General features: G+C 44.8%; 1 protein-coding gene across 5 annotated transcripts in view; it reads right to left on the bottom strand.

The window, feature by feature from the left end:
• Window positions 1-1,988: 1,988 nt before the first annotated feature.
• ebf1a (EBF transcription factor 1a) overlaps window positions 1,989-17,146 on the bottom strand; it is a 55,223-nt gene continuing 40,065 nt past the window's right edge. The window contains exons 11-17 of one of the 5 annotated variants that reach the window (XM_023419352.2): window positions 14,293-14,381; window positions 10,819-10,884; window positions 10,021-10,183; window positions 8,641-8,820; window positions 6,559-6,756; window positions 6,226-6,294; window positions 1,989-4,983 (exon numbers count right to left, since the gene is read on the bottom strand). In XM_023419352.2, the coding sequence (XP_023275120.1) occupies window positions 6,227-6,294; window positions 6,559-6,756; window positions 8,641-8,820; window positions 10,021-10,183; window positions 10,819-10,884; window positions 14,293-14,381 (764 nt within the window). In that variant the 3' untranslated portion in view covers window positions 1,989-4,983; window position 6,226. The remainder of the gene's footprint in view (window positions 4,984-6,225; window positions 6,295-6,558; window positions 6,757-8,640; window positions 8,821-10,020; window positions 10,184-10,818; window positions 10,885-14,292; window positions 14,382-17,146) is intronic. The other 4 variants (XM_023419351.2, XM_087177395.1, XM_023419353.2 and 1 more) reach the window with 4 other exon arrangements.

Below are 17,146 nucleotides of genomic sequence, written 5' to 3'. Positions count from 1 at the left end.
AGTGTGTAACCTCCATAATTCAATATCCCACCTCTTACTGCTAAATCGTGTACACTACAACCCACTTTACTGTTTGTCAGCAAACTATCAACTCTGTTATTAGATGTATGGGGGGGGGGAGCCCTGTGCAGTTATGAACCTTTGGGCAATTAAGGAGGCAAACACACACAAGCAGAGTGTTCACGAGTCCTTATTTCATCAGTACTTCCAGGTCGTCTAGCTCCCTCCCCTTGGCGTTACGGAAGCCTCCAGTTACCGTGGAGACCCTGGAACACTTTGAGGTCAGCAGAATCCCGGGATCCGCTATTTTCACAAGCTAATCCAATCGCAGCCCCCTAAATTAGATATGCAAAAAATAAAAAAGAAATTAATTTTCTGCTGATGACCGGGTATGCAAATGATGACTCAATTATGGTGGGCTGGTGCGTTTGCAATTAATAACCTTGGAATCATCATTAACTAATATGTTTAGGAGGAAACTTGTCAGGCTAACCATGTTCACCATGCCATCAGTAATGCATTAATGAATTAGATTCATTAGAGCAAGGAGCCTAGAGGGGGGATGGGATGCAGGCCTGTTTCTGACCTGTGGAATTAGTCGTTGCCAGTCCTCCTCTATTCTTAGTCAACCGCCTGTCAGCTATGTGGTGATGACATTTTCAGTCAAGGAATAAAGACACAAAACCATCCTCACTGTTGCTCCATGGTTTGAACGTACAGGGGCGACGGAGAACATTCAGAGCCCTTCATTTTTTTGCACATTTTATGGTGTTATAGATTTAATTTAAAAACTGAAATCTCTCATTTACAGAAGTATTCAGACCCATAATGCAGTACTTTTTTGGAAGCCTCTTCGGCTTCAGCAGTTAGCTTCCAGTTTTCTTGGGTAAGTCTCTCTTTGCAGGCCTGGATCTGCCATTCTCACCATCAGCTCCGTCATGTGAACTGGCATCTTCAGGTCTCTCCACAACCGTTCTATCGAGTTTAATTCTGGGCTTTGGCTCGACCACTCAAGCACAGTCAGACGTGTCCCAAAACCAGTCCAGCGTTGTCTTGGCTGGCATGCTTTGGGTCATTCTCGTGTTGAAAGGTGAAGCGTCTACCCAGTAACTGGCCATGTGCGCTCTGGTGTAGTTTCTCTTCAGGGACAACTTTGTATTTGGCTGCTTTCGTCCTTCCCTTAATTCTGACGGGTCTCCCTGTCCCTGCTGCTGAGAAGAGCCCCCACAGCATGATACCGCCGACACCATGCTTCACCATAGGGTTAAACAGTATCTGGACCAAGACCCTTCTTGCCTGGTTACTCAGTTTGGCCGGACCGCCCACTCAAGGAAGAGTCCTGGGTGGTTCCAAACTTCTTCCATTTCACAATTATTGAGGCCACTGCGCTCCTGGGAGCAGTCAAGAGCTTTAGAAATGGCTTTAAACTCTGGCCCTGATCTATGCCTCGCCACAATTTTATCACAGAAGTCTACAGAGAGATCTTTGAGCTTCACAGCTTTTCATCCTGACATGCCGTGTGAACTGTGGGACCTTATACACACGTGTGTGCCTTTCTAAACTATGATCAATTCAGTTTGCCACAGATTAAGTCCTAGAAACATCTGAAAGAAAGTTAAAGCAGACAGGATGCAGCTGACCACTGTTCAGAGTGTCACAGCAAAGAGTCAGAATACTTTTAATAAAAGTACTGGGTAGACGCCCTTTATAAAGTAAATGTGAGATTTCAGTTTTTGACTTTTTAATATATTTGTGAAAAATTCTAAAAACATGTTTTCACTTTGTCATTGGATTACTGACTGTGGTCTGAAGGGCAGAAAATGTCAGTTTTATTAATTTCAAACTGAATCTAAAACACAATTAAATGTAGAAAAAGTGAAGGGGTTTGAATACTTTCTGAAGCCACTGCATCTCATTTTACATTTGTTGATCGCATGATGGAAATCAGAAACGCGGCATATTTTAAAATAACAAAATGACAACATAAGTCACAGACAAGAGGTAACTTTAATTCAACATTGTGAGAGTCCAAAAGTTATCTTACAGCTCAATTTTCATCAAAAACAATAACAATCTATACAGTAGAATTTTTTTCTTCCCTTATATCATAGAGCTGTTCAGTGTATTTGCAGTCAAAGACAAAACAGAGGAAAAAATAGACACCAGCTATTTGGTTTGCATCTTTTTTTTTTGTTGTTTGTTACCTAAATACAAAACTTTGTCACCCATTACCAATATTTATAATCAGGATGGAACTTTGCTTACAAAGAAGCCATTGTATGACAACAGACCTCTGTAGTTCATTTGAAACAGATATGGTGCAGCCCCTCCCGCCCTGGCCCAGACCAGCACAGGCACACAAGTGCCTGAAAAACACTTGTCTGTCAGCAGGCGCCTCTGTTAAAACGGTCCTTTCTATCCACTTAACAAAACCAGGCTCTAGAAAAGAAAAGCAGAGAGAAAAGCCCTATTCTCTGTCCAGCAACAGCTTGAAGACACACGGCAGACACAAAGAAAAGACTACAGAAATGGCTGAGGGGCCAAGGAGCTCCCTTTCATGCTCCCTCACTTCTTCTTGTTCTGTTTGGCTTGTAATGAAGCTGTATTGTCCAAAGGCTAATACAGGGAGAGGACTGGGGGATCGACTGTCGGATACTGGAGTCAGACCTACGACTCCATGTGAGAGATTAAAATTGTGCTGTGACAGTGCTTGTCTTCACTGTGCGCCCCTTTGTACTACAATTAAAACAGCTCTGTGTTGTCATACCGTTATGATTCTGTGGTTAATGAGAAATATTACCATCATGCTGTTGAAATTATTTCATTAATCAAAAGAAAAAGAAAAAGAAAAAGAAAAAGCTACATAATCGCTACAAAAAAAGACAAAGTGTTTCCGTGAACACTAAAGTGCAATGAGCACAGCTGAGACAGGCCTCTCAGCGTCGACTGTCCTTCAAAGCATGCCATTGCTGTAGTATTATAGTACATGGGGGTGTGTGTGATTGTTGAATTATGGCTCTTTGTATTCTAGTCTGGCTTCACCACCAAACAGAGTGGGTTTGTGCTTTGTCCCCAAGTTCCCATGAATTCCTCTGTGGCAATAGACAATTGTGGTGAGGGTAGAAAACTGTACACGTGATTGAATGAAGAATGGGTTTGCATTGTTAAGGCATCTAGACTGCTGGTAAAGATTACAGTGACAGAAAAAAAGAAAGAGTATATAGATACAGTATGTAAGCAGGCATAAATAACACAGGAAAAGAAAAAACAGAGGGGGAAAAAAGAGGAACACAAAGAAAGAAAAACACAGAGCAATTTCTTAGTTCTCTTGGTTTCCACACACACACAAAAAAGAAAGTGTCACTCAAGAGAACCCATGCATATTATCAGTTCAAGAACAGTATCAATCTGAAAGCCTCAAACAAAAAAGATATAGATTTACAGTATATATTAATGTGTGTATATATTCTTAAAAAATCTACTTCAACCAAATACTCTGAATAAGATGCTACTTTTTTTGCCATACAATAAACATTTTCATAAGGAAAAAAACTGAATTTTTTATTAACTTACAAATAATACAAAAATAGACAATGGCATGTTTTGAATCAACAAATGAAAGCATGGTATACCAATGCAAAACAATCAACATACAAAACAAACAAAAAAAAAGATAAAAAAGTCACATTTAAATAGTGAGAGACAACAGTAGATAATGAAACAAAACACTGTGAAATATGTTCACTTACTGTATTAAACTTACACAACACAACTAAACAGGGGTGAGAGGCAATGTACAAATACAAGGGATAAATACATTATTTATAGGATATTTTACAGGAATCCCCTTTTTGTATCCAAATCCATGTTTCTCATGTTTAGCAGATGAGATATTGACAACACACAGTAAATCTATCTTCTGTACTGAGAAGCTGCCTTAAGACATTTAATGTTTACATTTCAAACTATAGCTATTGCAAAAAGAAAAGAAAATGTCAAATGAAAAATTCAACATTTTTTTATATACAAAAATATATCACATATATCACGCATTTATTCTAATCTGATATTTGCTAGACTCCTTCAGTACAGTGCTGGCTGGACGCACACATCCTCTGGCTTTTCAAGTCTTCACTAAAATCTCCGACAAAATGTCAATTTTGGCTAAATCATCACCTTTTCTTCACATGACAAGCAGAAAAGCATATTGCAAACAGCTCAATCCTCACAGTTTTATTAATATTCAAACAAACAAACCAAACGAAAACAAAACAAAAAAAGAAAGGCATGGTTTCTGATGTTGAAAATAGCATAGGGCGATTTTGACACACCATTTTTAGTTGTATGGGATAGTTAGCAGCAAAACTAAGGGGTTGATTTTGTTCTATTCTGTATTTCTTTGCTGTTTTGTGTTGTTGACCTTGGTTCCATTTGGCCAGTGTGTCGTTATGTGGTTTTAGTAAGCCGGCTGAGCTAAGGAAAGCATCTTCTATTGTGACAGAGGTTACGTAAACTTCATGGCCAAACCAACACTTCACTGTTGTCTGTGCGAGTTATGGATTGCAAGACGACGTGGGGCCTCCAGTAATCAAACCCAAACCCTACAGGCATAAACATAAAGATAAATAAATGCTCTTTTCATGAGGTCAGTGTCACACTGTGGGCAGACTATCAGTCTCTATACACTCCATCCAACGCGGTGTCAGAGAAGCTACACTAATTCAACCAAGAGGGAAATAACATCACAAAGGTTTGTATTGTCCCTTTTTTTTTCTCCTCCCCTATCCCTTCAGATGAAATCCCAATGGAAAGGCCTGAGTTTAACAGAGTCCTGCGTCTTATCTTGACTTCCTTCAGTTCAGCTCTGGAGCATAACAGAGACTCGCCAGACTCTGCTACTGTGTCTTTTCCTCTCAACATTCCCAAATCTCCAGCTATCCCAGATCCTCTACATGGGTGGAACGATCATCCCGGGAATCGCTGCTTTGTGGGAAAAGAGGGGGAGGATGAGGGAGAGAAATGGGAGATTGGGGAGTGGGGGTAGAGAAAGAAAGAAAGAAAGAAAAAAAAAGAGAGAGAGAACGGTCAGTCATGTGATCGCTGGGTTTCATCTGTCATCACAACAGTCACATAACAGAAATGTGCTCCAGCATCTGGCGAACAAAGACGACTCTCCCTCATTATCTCTTCATTCCGAGGCCCCAAAATCAAAACATTTTCCTGCGCTGCGCCGCTGACTTGGCGCGCACCGACAACATCATTCAACTTTTCGCAGGTTTTCTGAATAGCTTCATGCAAGAGCTGCCACTGTTAATTGTTAGCAGCTACGTTGTGTAAGCCCATTGTGCATCATGGAGCATAATTCAGACATGAGAGAGAGAAAGCAGTGACGTGGGATGACAAACGTGATGAAATTACGCTCGACACTTGAACATGGAGATGGAATCCATGAGCCTTTCATGAGGAGCTTTATTCACATTTTTACCTTCTTATATCATGCTCTGCCTTGCCACTTGCTCCTATCCTCACCTCCTCACTCCAGCCTCCCCTTCGCCCCCTTTCCCTTCCCCCCATTTTTACACAGAAGCCATCACAGGAAGGAATTTTTCATATAACATATTGGCTCTCTATTGATTCCCCTTCCCTCTTCAATCCACTAATTCCCTGGTTATTTCCTAAGTGTCTCCGGCTTGTTGGGATTAACAGGATGGTGTGTGTGTGTGCGTGTGTGTGCGTGCGTGCACTGTGTCAGCGCACAGTGGCCACCAGCCCTTGGGTCACTGTGGTCAGCGCTCATCAACGCCGACAGAGGAAGTGAGGAAGTGCTTAGCTTGGGGCTCTGATAAAGATTCCCATCCATCATTTCTCTCTCTCAGGATCTCAACACCATACAACATCCTGCCTAAACGAACAGACCCCGTGCTGCATTCGATGGAAATGGGAGAACAGAATGACCCTCAGTGCATAACACCCCCACCCTCCCCACCACCACTGCGTCTTTACAGAGACACCCGCTGGAGCACAGGCAGGAAGCAGGAAGCGAAAACAGGAAATGGAACACATATGGTGTGGCATGCTGTCTCTCTGGTAAGTCAAGAGTGACAAATAAAAACAGAAAAGAGAAGGAAGAGTGGGGCAGGATGAGCTGGTGTTCGCAAATGAGCGGTGGGATAGTGTGGAAAGAAAACAGAGAAAAAGAGAAGACGAAAGAGAGGCATAACGTACTTCAGGAGAAGGCCAGGCCCTGCAGAGAGCTGGCCGATGAGTACTTGCTAGAGTCCACAAAAGACTGATCTACAGTGAGGAAGGAGAATGGACGGTTTAAAGAGGGTAAAGAAAGGAAAAACAGGGAGTGAAGAAGGGGGAGAAAAGGAAGATTGGAGGAAGAAGTGGGAGCAAAAGTGAGAAATTGTTACCATAAGGAAGTGAGGAAAAGCAGGATTAAAGCTTGAGGATTTATGTTTCTTGAGTAAATATACTTTTAGCTACTGGAATATTTCACAAATTCATTAGATACCATGTAAATAATGCCAGGCGGCTACTTGTTTGGCGGCTTACCTTGCAGGCTGTTAGCATTAGTGCTAGTGCACGTGGGCGGGGGTGAGTTCTGGGGTCGAACGACAGGGGCAAAGGCGCTCTTCTGCTTGACGGCGGCAGACACCATGTTGGCTGGAGAGAAGGAGAAGATGCCGGAGGAGCTGCTGCAGTTGGAGGGGAGGCTGGTCGACGAGGCCATGGTGGGGCTTGATGGGACGACTGAGAGGAGAGAGATGGGTAGGAAGGGGGTCGGGGTTAAGGGGGTCATAGGGAGCGCATCAGGGAAGAAAGGACAGGGAGGAAAGATGAAGATGGAAAGGGGAGAGACGGGGTTAGAGAGAAGGCCGAGGGCAGAGGACAGGCAGACGGGACGAACAGAAAGGGACTGGTCAATGGACGATGGCAGGAGGGATAACATTTTGGACTCAGATCAGCTGGCTGAGACTTTTTTCTTTTAGTTGTTAAGTAATCACCTGGCAATGAGATATTCCATAGCTAAGACAAAAATGTGTTTAGTTGGCACTGAAAACAGCTCGAAGCATTTTCTTCCTCTGATCAGCCTGTTTTGATGACTCATCCTCTGCTCAAGGGTTGCAACAACTTCATAAACATCTCGCAAACTTTGGGGTGCTGTACCAATAATTTGTCTCCAGAACAACTTACAAACAAGGCTCTTCCATATCAGCTGTATCACTGATAATCATGCAAGAGATTTAATTTAACAGCCAGAACCAGTGGTTCTAATAAATACAACAAATGGGCTTAATGGAAATTGTATTTCTTTGAAGTTTCTTCGAAAAGGGCAAGAAATCTCTATGTTAACGGGCTTGCTAACTGCATGTCATTTAGTGGAAAAAAAAAGCTCATTAGCTTGGTCACCAACATGATAGTAAGACGGTGTACCAACCAACTCTTATCTCATAACTGTCTGAAACTATGTCATTGTTGTGGAGAAGTTTATACGCAGAAAGGTTATTAAAACTGGAAGGTGACTCTCAGCTAATACACTACAATTCCTCCATTTAGGACTCTCCAGCTGATTGCTATTGGTGCAATTTTATGTCTTAAAGTTAACCAAAGTTAAACTTCACTGATCACTGTGATTCCACTGGAATAGATTAGGACTCAGACGTGGAGCCTTAAATCTGTAAAATCCTAAATTTCAGTTCCCCATCATTACTGGAGCTCTGGGTTAGATTCTGGGAAGATTGCACAGCACAACAGCATTTTGAAAAGAGCTTAACTTACGTTTTGTGAAATGAAGGCTGTTAGCTGGATTTACTGTTGCTACAAATTGCCACCAACTGTAAGTCACAGTTATGATACTCGTGTACAGGCAAAAATGACCAGAAGGTTATCGTCACAACCAACACCCTGTCTCCTTCTGACATCATACCATCCATCCACTTCTCCTGGGTTTGTCTTTTGTCTGCTAATACACTAAGAGCATTTTCCCCCTCAGCGATTTTACAATCAGCCGAGTCGTATTTCACCTGCCCTCTGATATCTGCTTCTGCCTTTATTGTTGTTATTATCCAACACTTAGCTTTTATGGCTCTTCCTGACAAATCCTCGCAATAAAGTCATAATCCATTTATGAAGGGGCCTAACTAATCAATTAATGAAAATTGGACCTACAAAGGCAGGCCGAGGGGCCATTGATTGAAAGTGTCTGTGTGGGGCCGATGAGCCTGTTAAAATACTTGTTAACACCCAGGAATCAAAGAGCTGAAATGGAATTGCTTCTCTAGCAATTAGTTTATTGATTTAATCAAGGGTCTTTAATGTAGAGGGTGAATGTGTGTGTATGTGAGCAGAGGTGGTGGTGTGTGTGTGTGTGTGTCAGGGGGGTGCTAGTTGGTCTGCTCCCCCGGCCAATAAAGTAGGGATTTGCGTTTGACTCTGTTCTTAAAGAAACAGATGAGCCAGCTGAACTGAAAGACTTTCTCCTTGTGTGTCACTTCTTGTTTATACCTCCCTTTCTCAGTTCCTGTCAGACACTTGAGTTCAAAAGGCTCTGATTCAATCTTTTCTGCCTTCCGTGCCTTGATTTTTTCATCCCCCATCCTGGTTTTGGATCTAGGATGTGGTGTATTTACTCACTAGCATAGGGCGAGTTGCCTGCAGATCCATTGAGGAAGTTGGGCGAGGTGCCCAAGGTTGCCATGCCAGAGTTAGCGTAGCCATTCATGCTAGTGGAGACAGAGCTGTAGCTACTCTGCTGGGGAGTGGAGCTGGGGACATAACCATGAGGGGACACACTGCTTGTACTCCTACTGAAACCTATGGACAGGGAAAGAGAGGGAGACGGAGAGAGAATAGGTGTTAAGGGTATAGCAGATGGCAGACAAAACAAAACAAGAAAGCCTACATGCAGCGTTGCCAAATATTCTTTTCCTTACACGGCTAATGGACATAGCAATATCAGCCAAAAGAAATTTTTGAAAAATCTTAGAGAGCATATGGCAGAGCGAGAAAGCAATGAACAGAGCGGAGGAAGAATGATATGAGAGGGAACAAGCCTCAATCCAGCTCCTTAAAAAAAGAGGCCTTTAACCTTACTGGCTCATCTCCAAAATTAGAAATATTGATAAGGCAATTAACGCTAAAAGGCCTCTGCAGCTCTCTTATAATTTATAAAGAATGAAGCCAGTATTTCTGACAGGACCTTTCTCTCCTTTATGCTTTACAGGGGCAGTGAACAGAAGGAGGACACGATGGAAAGATGACTATAAATATACATCTCAGGTCCAACATGCTGACACTGGAGAAAAAAAAAACAGCTGGAAATGAACATCAGGAATTTCTACTCTATGGTGCAACGAGGGCTGCACTTCACTACTGTAGTAGCCTCCTCTTCTATAATTAGGCACCACCAATTCCCTGATCTCATCTGCTGTGAGTTGGAGAACAGCAGGCCAGAAGTCAAGCAGCTGATATCTGTTGTTTTCTTTATATCTGAAGATATTTCCAGATGAAGATGAAGGGCAGAGGAAAAGGTGAGAAAGCTCATTGGAAGTATTGAGACACATCCAGAGGCTGGTCCATCCACTCTCCTCTCCTTCCCCTGATACATGTGATGAATCACCACTGACTGCACCCACATCTCTCTCTGTCAGACAGGGGCCGACCCCAGTCTAATATACACACCCCTAGGACCCACTCATATTTCTCCATCGTACTCCATCCATGGCTCTCTTTTTCTCCATTCTTCACTCTCTCGTCTTCGTTCTTTCCTCCTCTCAAGTTTTCCCTGTTTCTTGCTGCCACCTCCCCTCCCTCCCTCTGTCCTCCTTTTTCAGAATCTTCCTTCTTTGCTCCACGCTCTTAAATCACCCTCTCTAAATTTCCCACATGAAAAATAAAATTTCCCTATCGCACTACTCATCTTTACAATCCATCCTGAAATGAAAAAACAAATAAATCACCACCACATTTCCCATGATGATAGACTTTGGGCTATTTCCTCCTGGGTTTGCTCACCCTGATTGGCTGTTTGTGCCACCTCTGACCCGGTGAAGGAGTTTACGGCCATCATGCCAGCATGGACGGAGCCGCTGCCAAGACTGGCTAGCTGGTTGTGCCCTCGTGGCACTGTTGTGTACAGGGCCTCTGCGATATCCGCTGCTCGTTTCAGAATCATCTCCTGACAATGAGGGATAAAAAAAAAAAGAGCTGTGGTCAGCAACAGAGGCAGAAGAGAAGAGAAGAGAAGAGAAGAGAAGAGAAAATGTGCCCTTGATGGAGGCTTCATGCTCTCACAAGAATGCTAGATCTCCACTCGAGATATTGCGCATGTAAACCTAGCAGGCTGAGTGGTTTTTATCAGTGGTCACAGGGAGTGGTGGGATTGGTTCCAGTAAATGGAGGAAAGGCTCATTAACAGACTCATCAAATCTTTAGCCTGCCTCTTCCTCTTTTCCTCCCTGCTTCCATCCTCCTCTCCGCCTCCTCCTCCTCCAGAGTCCAGTGTTATAATCCCACTTCTCCTCTTCATCTGCCTCTTCCCATTCTCCTCTCCTCCCTCGACATTTTCACTGCACTTCTCCTCCCTTCCTCCTCAGCATATGAGCTGATCAAAAAAAATAGCATTCACATATTCCCATGTGTGTCTTTGAGGGTCCCGGAACTTGCATGAACACAGCAGGGTGCTGTGGGGCCAGCGGAGACACTGCCTTTGATGCTGCCAGTGGTCCTAACCACAAACATAATTCTATCTAAGAAAAGATATTGATGTTTGTGTACATGCTTGTTTGTGTGTGTGTGAGTGTGTGCATGTACCTGGTTATTGTGAGGCATCCCGTACAAGGCCTCTACCAGGTCTGCTGCTCTCTTTAAGATCACCTCCTGCAATCAAGCACAGAAAGACAAAGGGGATTGATCATCAGTGTGACGCCTCAAAGAGTTCAGTCACTTTTATTACATTTCACTTCTTACATTATGCTGTGAATGCAGAACAGCGGGCGCGAGAGGGGAAAGAGGCAGACAGAGGAAGAGAGAGGAAGAGAAATGGGCCTGTCCCGGCACTTTGTTACTAGCCCGGGCAGTTTGGGAGAGCAGAGGGAAGATACCACTATCTGTGAATAAAACATGAGCCTATATCTCTCTATCAGTCAACCATCTTCTACATCTTCTCCTCCCCACTGTCAGCGCTGGATCATGAATCTACTGCACATGATCATGCATCAATCTCATTTAACACAACATATCATCAGGTTGACGGCCATACAACTCCCCTCGTCAGCTGGGACACACCCGTCTCCTGCCCTGTATTAACCCTGGTAATGATCCAAGTGAATAGTCCTGCATTCACTTTGTGTGATGAATGTAGAACATCATTGCTCAGATGAAGACCGCCGAGTGGAATTTCCCACATCAAACATTTATCCTAACGTGGTGTTGCCGTTTTTCTCCACACTCATTTTCTACCGCTTACCCTCCTTTCTCTCCTCTCTCTGTCTCTATTCTTTTGCCTCCCTGAGTGTATGAGTGTGTGACTCCAGGCAGTCGTTATATGTGCGTGTGTGATGTAGACACCTACAGCCCTACGAAACCCTTTTTAAAAGTTAATGTGCCGGGCCCAGGATATATGCTGGAGGCGCGACAACCAGAAAATTGCAGCCCCCTCCCCTCCAACCTTCCCCTCGTTTCTTTCTCTCCTTCCTTCTCTTCCATTCGCGCACACACACGCTGTGCGTTATACCCTCCCGAGTGTATCCCTCGCTGTGAACAAGCCCTGGAGCATGTGTGCTCTCTGTTCCGTGACACACCGCCTTTCAATCAGACCTCATATCACACACACACGCGCGCGCGCGCACACACAAACACACAGGCACAACCGCACACGCAGCCACGCACATGTGGAGGCTGTCGAGCACGCCCAGGACATGACGAGAGGGTCAGCAAAGCAATAAAGATTGTAGAGCGCTGTCCGAGGTGCTAAATTCACTCAATAATGGGAGCGCTGCCTCTGTGTTAACCTCCCATTACTAGCACTATCTGGGGGAAGCAGAGAGGGAGGCAAGAGTGGGGAAGGAGGGGGGAGACGGAAAGAGGGGAGACCAGAGAGGAGGCCTGCTCGAGGTGATTGAGAGATGTAGAGGCCCTAGGTAGGTAAGTGGTTCTTTAGTATGTATGCTCCGCTTCTCGCTTCCTTCTCTCTGCTTTTCCTCGACGCCCTGTGCCTCCCAGGGATTGCTAGATAGATAGATGGATGGATGAAGGGAGGGAGGAGGAGGTGGAAGAGAGGGAGGTGGAGGGGGAAATGAGGGAAGTGTGAGGCATTAGGAAACAAACAGATCCACAGCTGGAGTGTGACGGTGTTCAGGGAGGACACATCACTTCATCTAAATTTTTTCTTTTTTTTTGTTGTCTCTCTCTAAGCAGCCATGAGTCTCATAGCTCTTCAGTTCATTCTCCTCAGGGCCTATGCTCCTTACTGTCTGTGCATCTCCTTTTCTAATCTCTTCCGTCTTCACCTGCGCCTCCAAACTACTTTCTCTCTTCTCCCTCTGCTTCTTCTTCGTCCTCTCTCTCTCTCTCTCTCTCGATTAATCACTCTCTCGTGGTCCTGTGCCCTGTCTGTACCTATCAGTCTCTCGTTAGCAAAGGGATCTGTCCAGTAGCTAAACACGATTAGGCAGCGCTCCAGAGTCGTTCTGATAAACAGATAAATGTGGTTAGCGCCGTGCTGCCTCCCTAGCTCTGATGCTGTAAGGGGAGACCATTTCCTGGGCGCAGGGTCTCTTCCCGTAAAGTCAGGCCCACAGAGACGTCAACAGGAAGGGGAACCTGATCCAGAGCAGAGCCTGGCTTCGTCTGGCAGGGCGGTCACTCATTAGCCGGCCCCAGACCCCCAGCTACACTACAGCCTTAGCTAAACACCCTGCAGTCTGGCTGTGCCTCCTCACTATGACTGCCTGAGCCACAGCACAGTATGGGGGCTGTTTTCAGCTGGACACTGGATCATTACCACAACACACAGAGATAGAACAGGCATTGGCAGATATCCTGCTTGTTTCCTGTTTAGTGTGTATGGACGTGAGGGTTCATTAAGAATCACCTTGCAAAAGGTGCCACTCGAACAGAATACTTTATATTCCCAATCAATTGAATCTCCATTAAAAATTGACTGAGGAACAGCCACAAAGAGGTTTTGCTAAGGTAGCCGTGAATAGACATTTGTAACTCAAGAAGTTGCCAGTGTGTGCCCCTCTCCTGCCCCTCTCTGTAATGATTGAGGCCAACAGTTGAGAGAAGTGTGGTCAACAAACTGTTATTACCTCAATAAAGGCACAAATCAATACAGCTGAAATGAACAACCGGGCCTGCCAGCTACCACTGTTCATTTAGAAGAGAAAGAGACACCACCGAGCGAGCGAGGGAGGAAGAGGAGGAGAGAAGAGATGGATGGATACGAACATATTTAAAGAGATACAGGGGGTTGATAGGCTAAAGACCAGAACTCACCAGGACAAGTCTTGTATTCACCAGACATGACACGCAGAGAGGACAAGTGATTTCTCTATCTTCCTTCTGCATCTACCTGGGCTCTCCATCTCTGCCTCGTGGTGACTTCCCTCCAGTGCGTGCGTATGTGTGCGCACGCACATTCGCAGAGGAGCGTATATGTGCATTACTATGTGTGTGTGTGTGTGTGTGTACGCTGGTTTGTGTGTGTGTGTGTGTGTGTGTGTGTGTGTGTGTGTGTGTGTGTGCTGGAAGTAATAAAGTCCACCCGGGGTTGACTTCGATCCACTGACCCAGCAGGAGGTAAGACTGGACAGCTATGATGGATCACCTAACCTGCTTCTGCCTCTCTCTTCCTCTCTCCCCTCAACCTCCTTTCCTCTCTCTCTTTCCCTCTTTTCCTCCCTCCATCTATCCCTTTCCTCTCTCCCACTTTGCCAGTCTAAATGACCTTACACTCAGTGGAAGGATGAATAGAGTTGTTTGTGTGTTCGCTGCCCAAATAAAGTGTTTGTTTGAGCAGAAAATGACCATGAACATATGATAAAATGTTTGTGTGCACACTGCATAGTGTGTCCTGTATAGCCCACTGTCTGTAACACACAATCATCCCTCTGTATGTGAGGTCATGCTGACCTTGTGCCATGTATAACCTCATGTGCTATGAAACTCTAGAAGTTGTCAATACGTCTATGCACCAGTGTTACCAAGACAAATTCCTATAAAATAATTGCATGTGGCGACCAGCGTGAGCACAGACACATGAGAGGAGTGGAGGCACTGTACCTTGGGTAATCTCTCTTGGTCTCCGGGGTGTCTGGGGATGACCTTCTGTAACCTCTGGAAGCCGTAGTCTATAGTTGGCTCGTTGAGCGCTAAGCACAAACAGGAAGAGAGACGGAGGAAAAAAAAAAAGTTTAATGCTTGATTCTTCATAATGAAAACACCTACTGTTCAAGAGCAACTGAGAGATAAAGCAGGAGAATCGAGTGACGGTAGAAATGACTGAATTAAGCGCGGTTTTTACATGAATATTTCAACATTAAACTAAACACGCTGAAAATGTGGGTGTTCTCTATTAAGTCTGGTGTGTGTCTTTGTTTGGCTGTGATGTAATGAATCTCTCTTTGTCGCCTGCTTTGGTGGTTAATAAAAAGACTGTCAGGAATCGGGAGTGTATGTGTATTTGTGTGAATGTGAATGTGTGTGCATGTATGTGTGTGTGTCCTGTGGTCTTGCGTTGATCAGCGACTAATATAAGCAATTACAGAGCCTGGTTCCAATATAACAAAGGCTTGATCGCTCCGGGGAACAAGCTAAACACACACACATACACACACACACACACATACACACATATACGTACAGACAGTTGCATGCAGTCACATGCACACACACACAAACACACACACACACAGAGTCAGATCATCCAGGCAGCAGGGAGAAAGCACTCTCTCAGCATGCTGTGGTCGTGCTACGGTAATTGAATATGAGAAGATTTACCATGAATATTTAAACATTAGAATAAATACAATGAAGATCTGAGGCTTATAGTACAAACACTTCAGAGGAGGATTGTTGGATAAGTGCTCTCTCCACATAATTCATTCCTAATGTACTCTCTCCCTCTCTCTCTCTCTCTCTCTCTCTCTCTCTCTTCTGTGTCTTTTACACCCGCCCCCCCCCACCTTTGTCTCTTTGCGGGTTGCCTGGGGAGTCAATGCACATACATGGAGCGTAGCCTTGACTACTTTTCTGGGCTACAGCCTATAAGAAGCTGCTTCTGTAAAGAGTTTGTGGCAGCGTATGTGGCTTTGGCATGTGTGTGTTTGTACTTGCAAGCGCGTGAAAAGTGAAAGACAAGGAGCCATTATGCATGAGGATCGCCTGTATGAGTCTGTGCTGTCCGTCTGTTTCCCCTGTGGGTCGCAGCTTGGACGTTTCCTGAGGGCTGATGCCCTGCTCGCCTCACATCTGAGCAGCCAGGCTGACTAGGCGGCCCTCAGAAAAAAGGCCCCTAGAGGCTATGAGTACAAGCTGTCCTGCTGGACCTCTAGTGACTTCACCATGGCGCCTCCTGAGCCACTTACTCAAACACACAAACCGAAAAGAGAGCAAAAGAGCACGAGCCGGTGACGCTCTGTTTTGGCAACACAAAGGTATTTGGACAGCTTTCCCAGCGGACCATTCCAGTAATCCATAAGAGTGAAAGAAAGGAAAGGTGAAAAGCTGGAGGAAAAGAAGGCACAGAGGGGAAAAAGTGGAAGTAGAGACGCTAGAGGCAGGCTCAACTTCTGAAGAATGACACACATTACAGGCCAGCTGGTCCACTGATAAAATAAGCCAAAACAATGAGATGATCACATGCAACAAATAAAGTATGAATTATTTCTGAGGACAAATATTTGACATTACTTCCCTATTCTCTGATCTCTCTAAAGCCTTAAGGAGGATTTGCCCTGGATTAGGCCTGCAGTTTGAGGAGGGGATTGTTCCGACAACATCCTCTCTTTCGTCTCAAAGGCTTTTGTTTTTATGATGAATTTTTTATCAGTTCTCCACAATGTGCCAAATGAGCCTCGAGTGAACAATAGCATAAAAACCCCAAGACATACAGAGATACCCCCTATTACAAATAAAGAGACAATTTTGGTAATTGAGAGAGGAAGTGATATTGTCTCTGCTCGTTTTCAAGGACCATAAAGCAGGGGAGGAGTATGTGGGGGACAGCGCACACCACTAACTACCTGGCTGTGTCTCTTTGGGGATTATCTTGGCATTTTATGCTCTTATATCTATGCTCAATATCTCACATTTCACAATGGGAATTAGTGCTGGAAGAAGAGAGAAAAAAAAAAATCTCTCCTGCCTCGAAAGAGGAGTGGTGTGCAGGTACACTCTGGGATTCAAAGCACACTCTCCTATACAGGTATATTTATAATCCTTAGCTGTCGCTCTCCAGAAGAGCAAATCAAAGCCAGTAAAACATAACTGCCATAAATAAATGAATAGATGAGCAACAGCCCTGGACTGGAGGGATTCACCTAGCAATCACCCACATCAGATCAGATCAATGCTCATGGAAATTTCATGAAGCCTAGAATCCACACCGCTTCATATTTCACTATAATAACCCACAGAGCCGCAGGGGGAGTGTGTATGAAGGGGTGAGGGGGTAGCAGAAGTAGGAGAGGAGGCTAGGGCGGAGTGGGTGGAGGGGTGTTAGAAGTACGAGCTTCGGGGGGGGGGGGGGAAAAGGGGGGGGATGTTTGGGGCGCAAAGAGTAGGAGGTGAGGGGAGGGGTGGGGTGAGGCATAATTGAGAGGTCAGGGTGGTGGAGTCGTCGTGGAAACACAAGAGAGGAGGAAAGGAGATGGAGGAAGAGGAGGAGGAGGGGAAACTACAGCAAGTGTCCAGTAACCCTGTCTCCTTCTTCTCCAGTGTCACAACACTGTGCGTTTGTGTGTGTGTGCGTTTGTGTGTGTGTGTAGTGTACTTGCAGGGTTAGGTAATTGGCTCTGAGGCTTGATGTTAACACCTTAACAGGCCCTCAGACAGTGGGTAAGGAGCTGATCATATCACAACCTTCTGTTTCTCTCTCTTTCTTACTCTCTACTCCTTCGCCCCCCCCCCCCCCCCC

Source organism: Seriola lalandi, unplaced genomic scaffold (genome assembly GCF_002814215.2).
Source record: "Seriola lalandi dorsalis isolate HSWRI2012SDOR001 ecotype SW California unplaced genomic scaffold, Sedor1 jcf7180002054598, whole genome shotgun sequence".
Lineage (NCBI taxonomy): Eukaryota > Metazoa > Chordata > Actinopteri > Carangiformes > Carangidae > Seriola > Seriola lalandi.
This window is presented reverse-complemented; position numbering and strand designations above follow the sequence as displayed.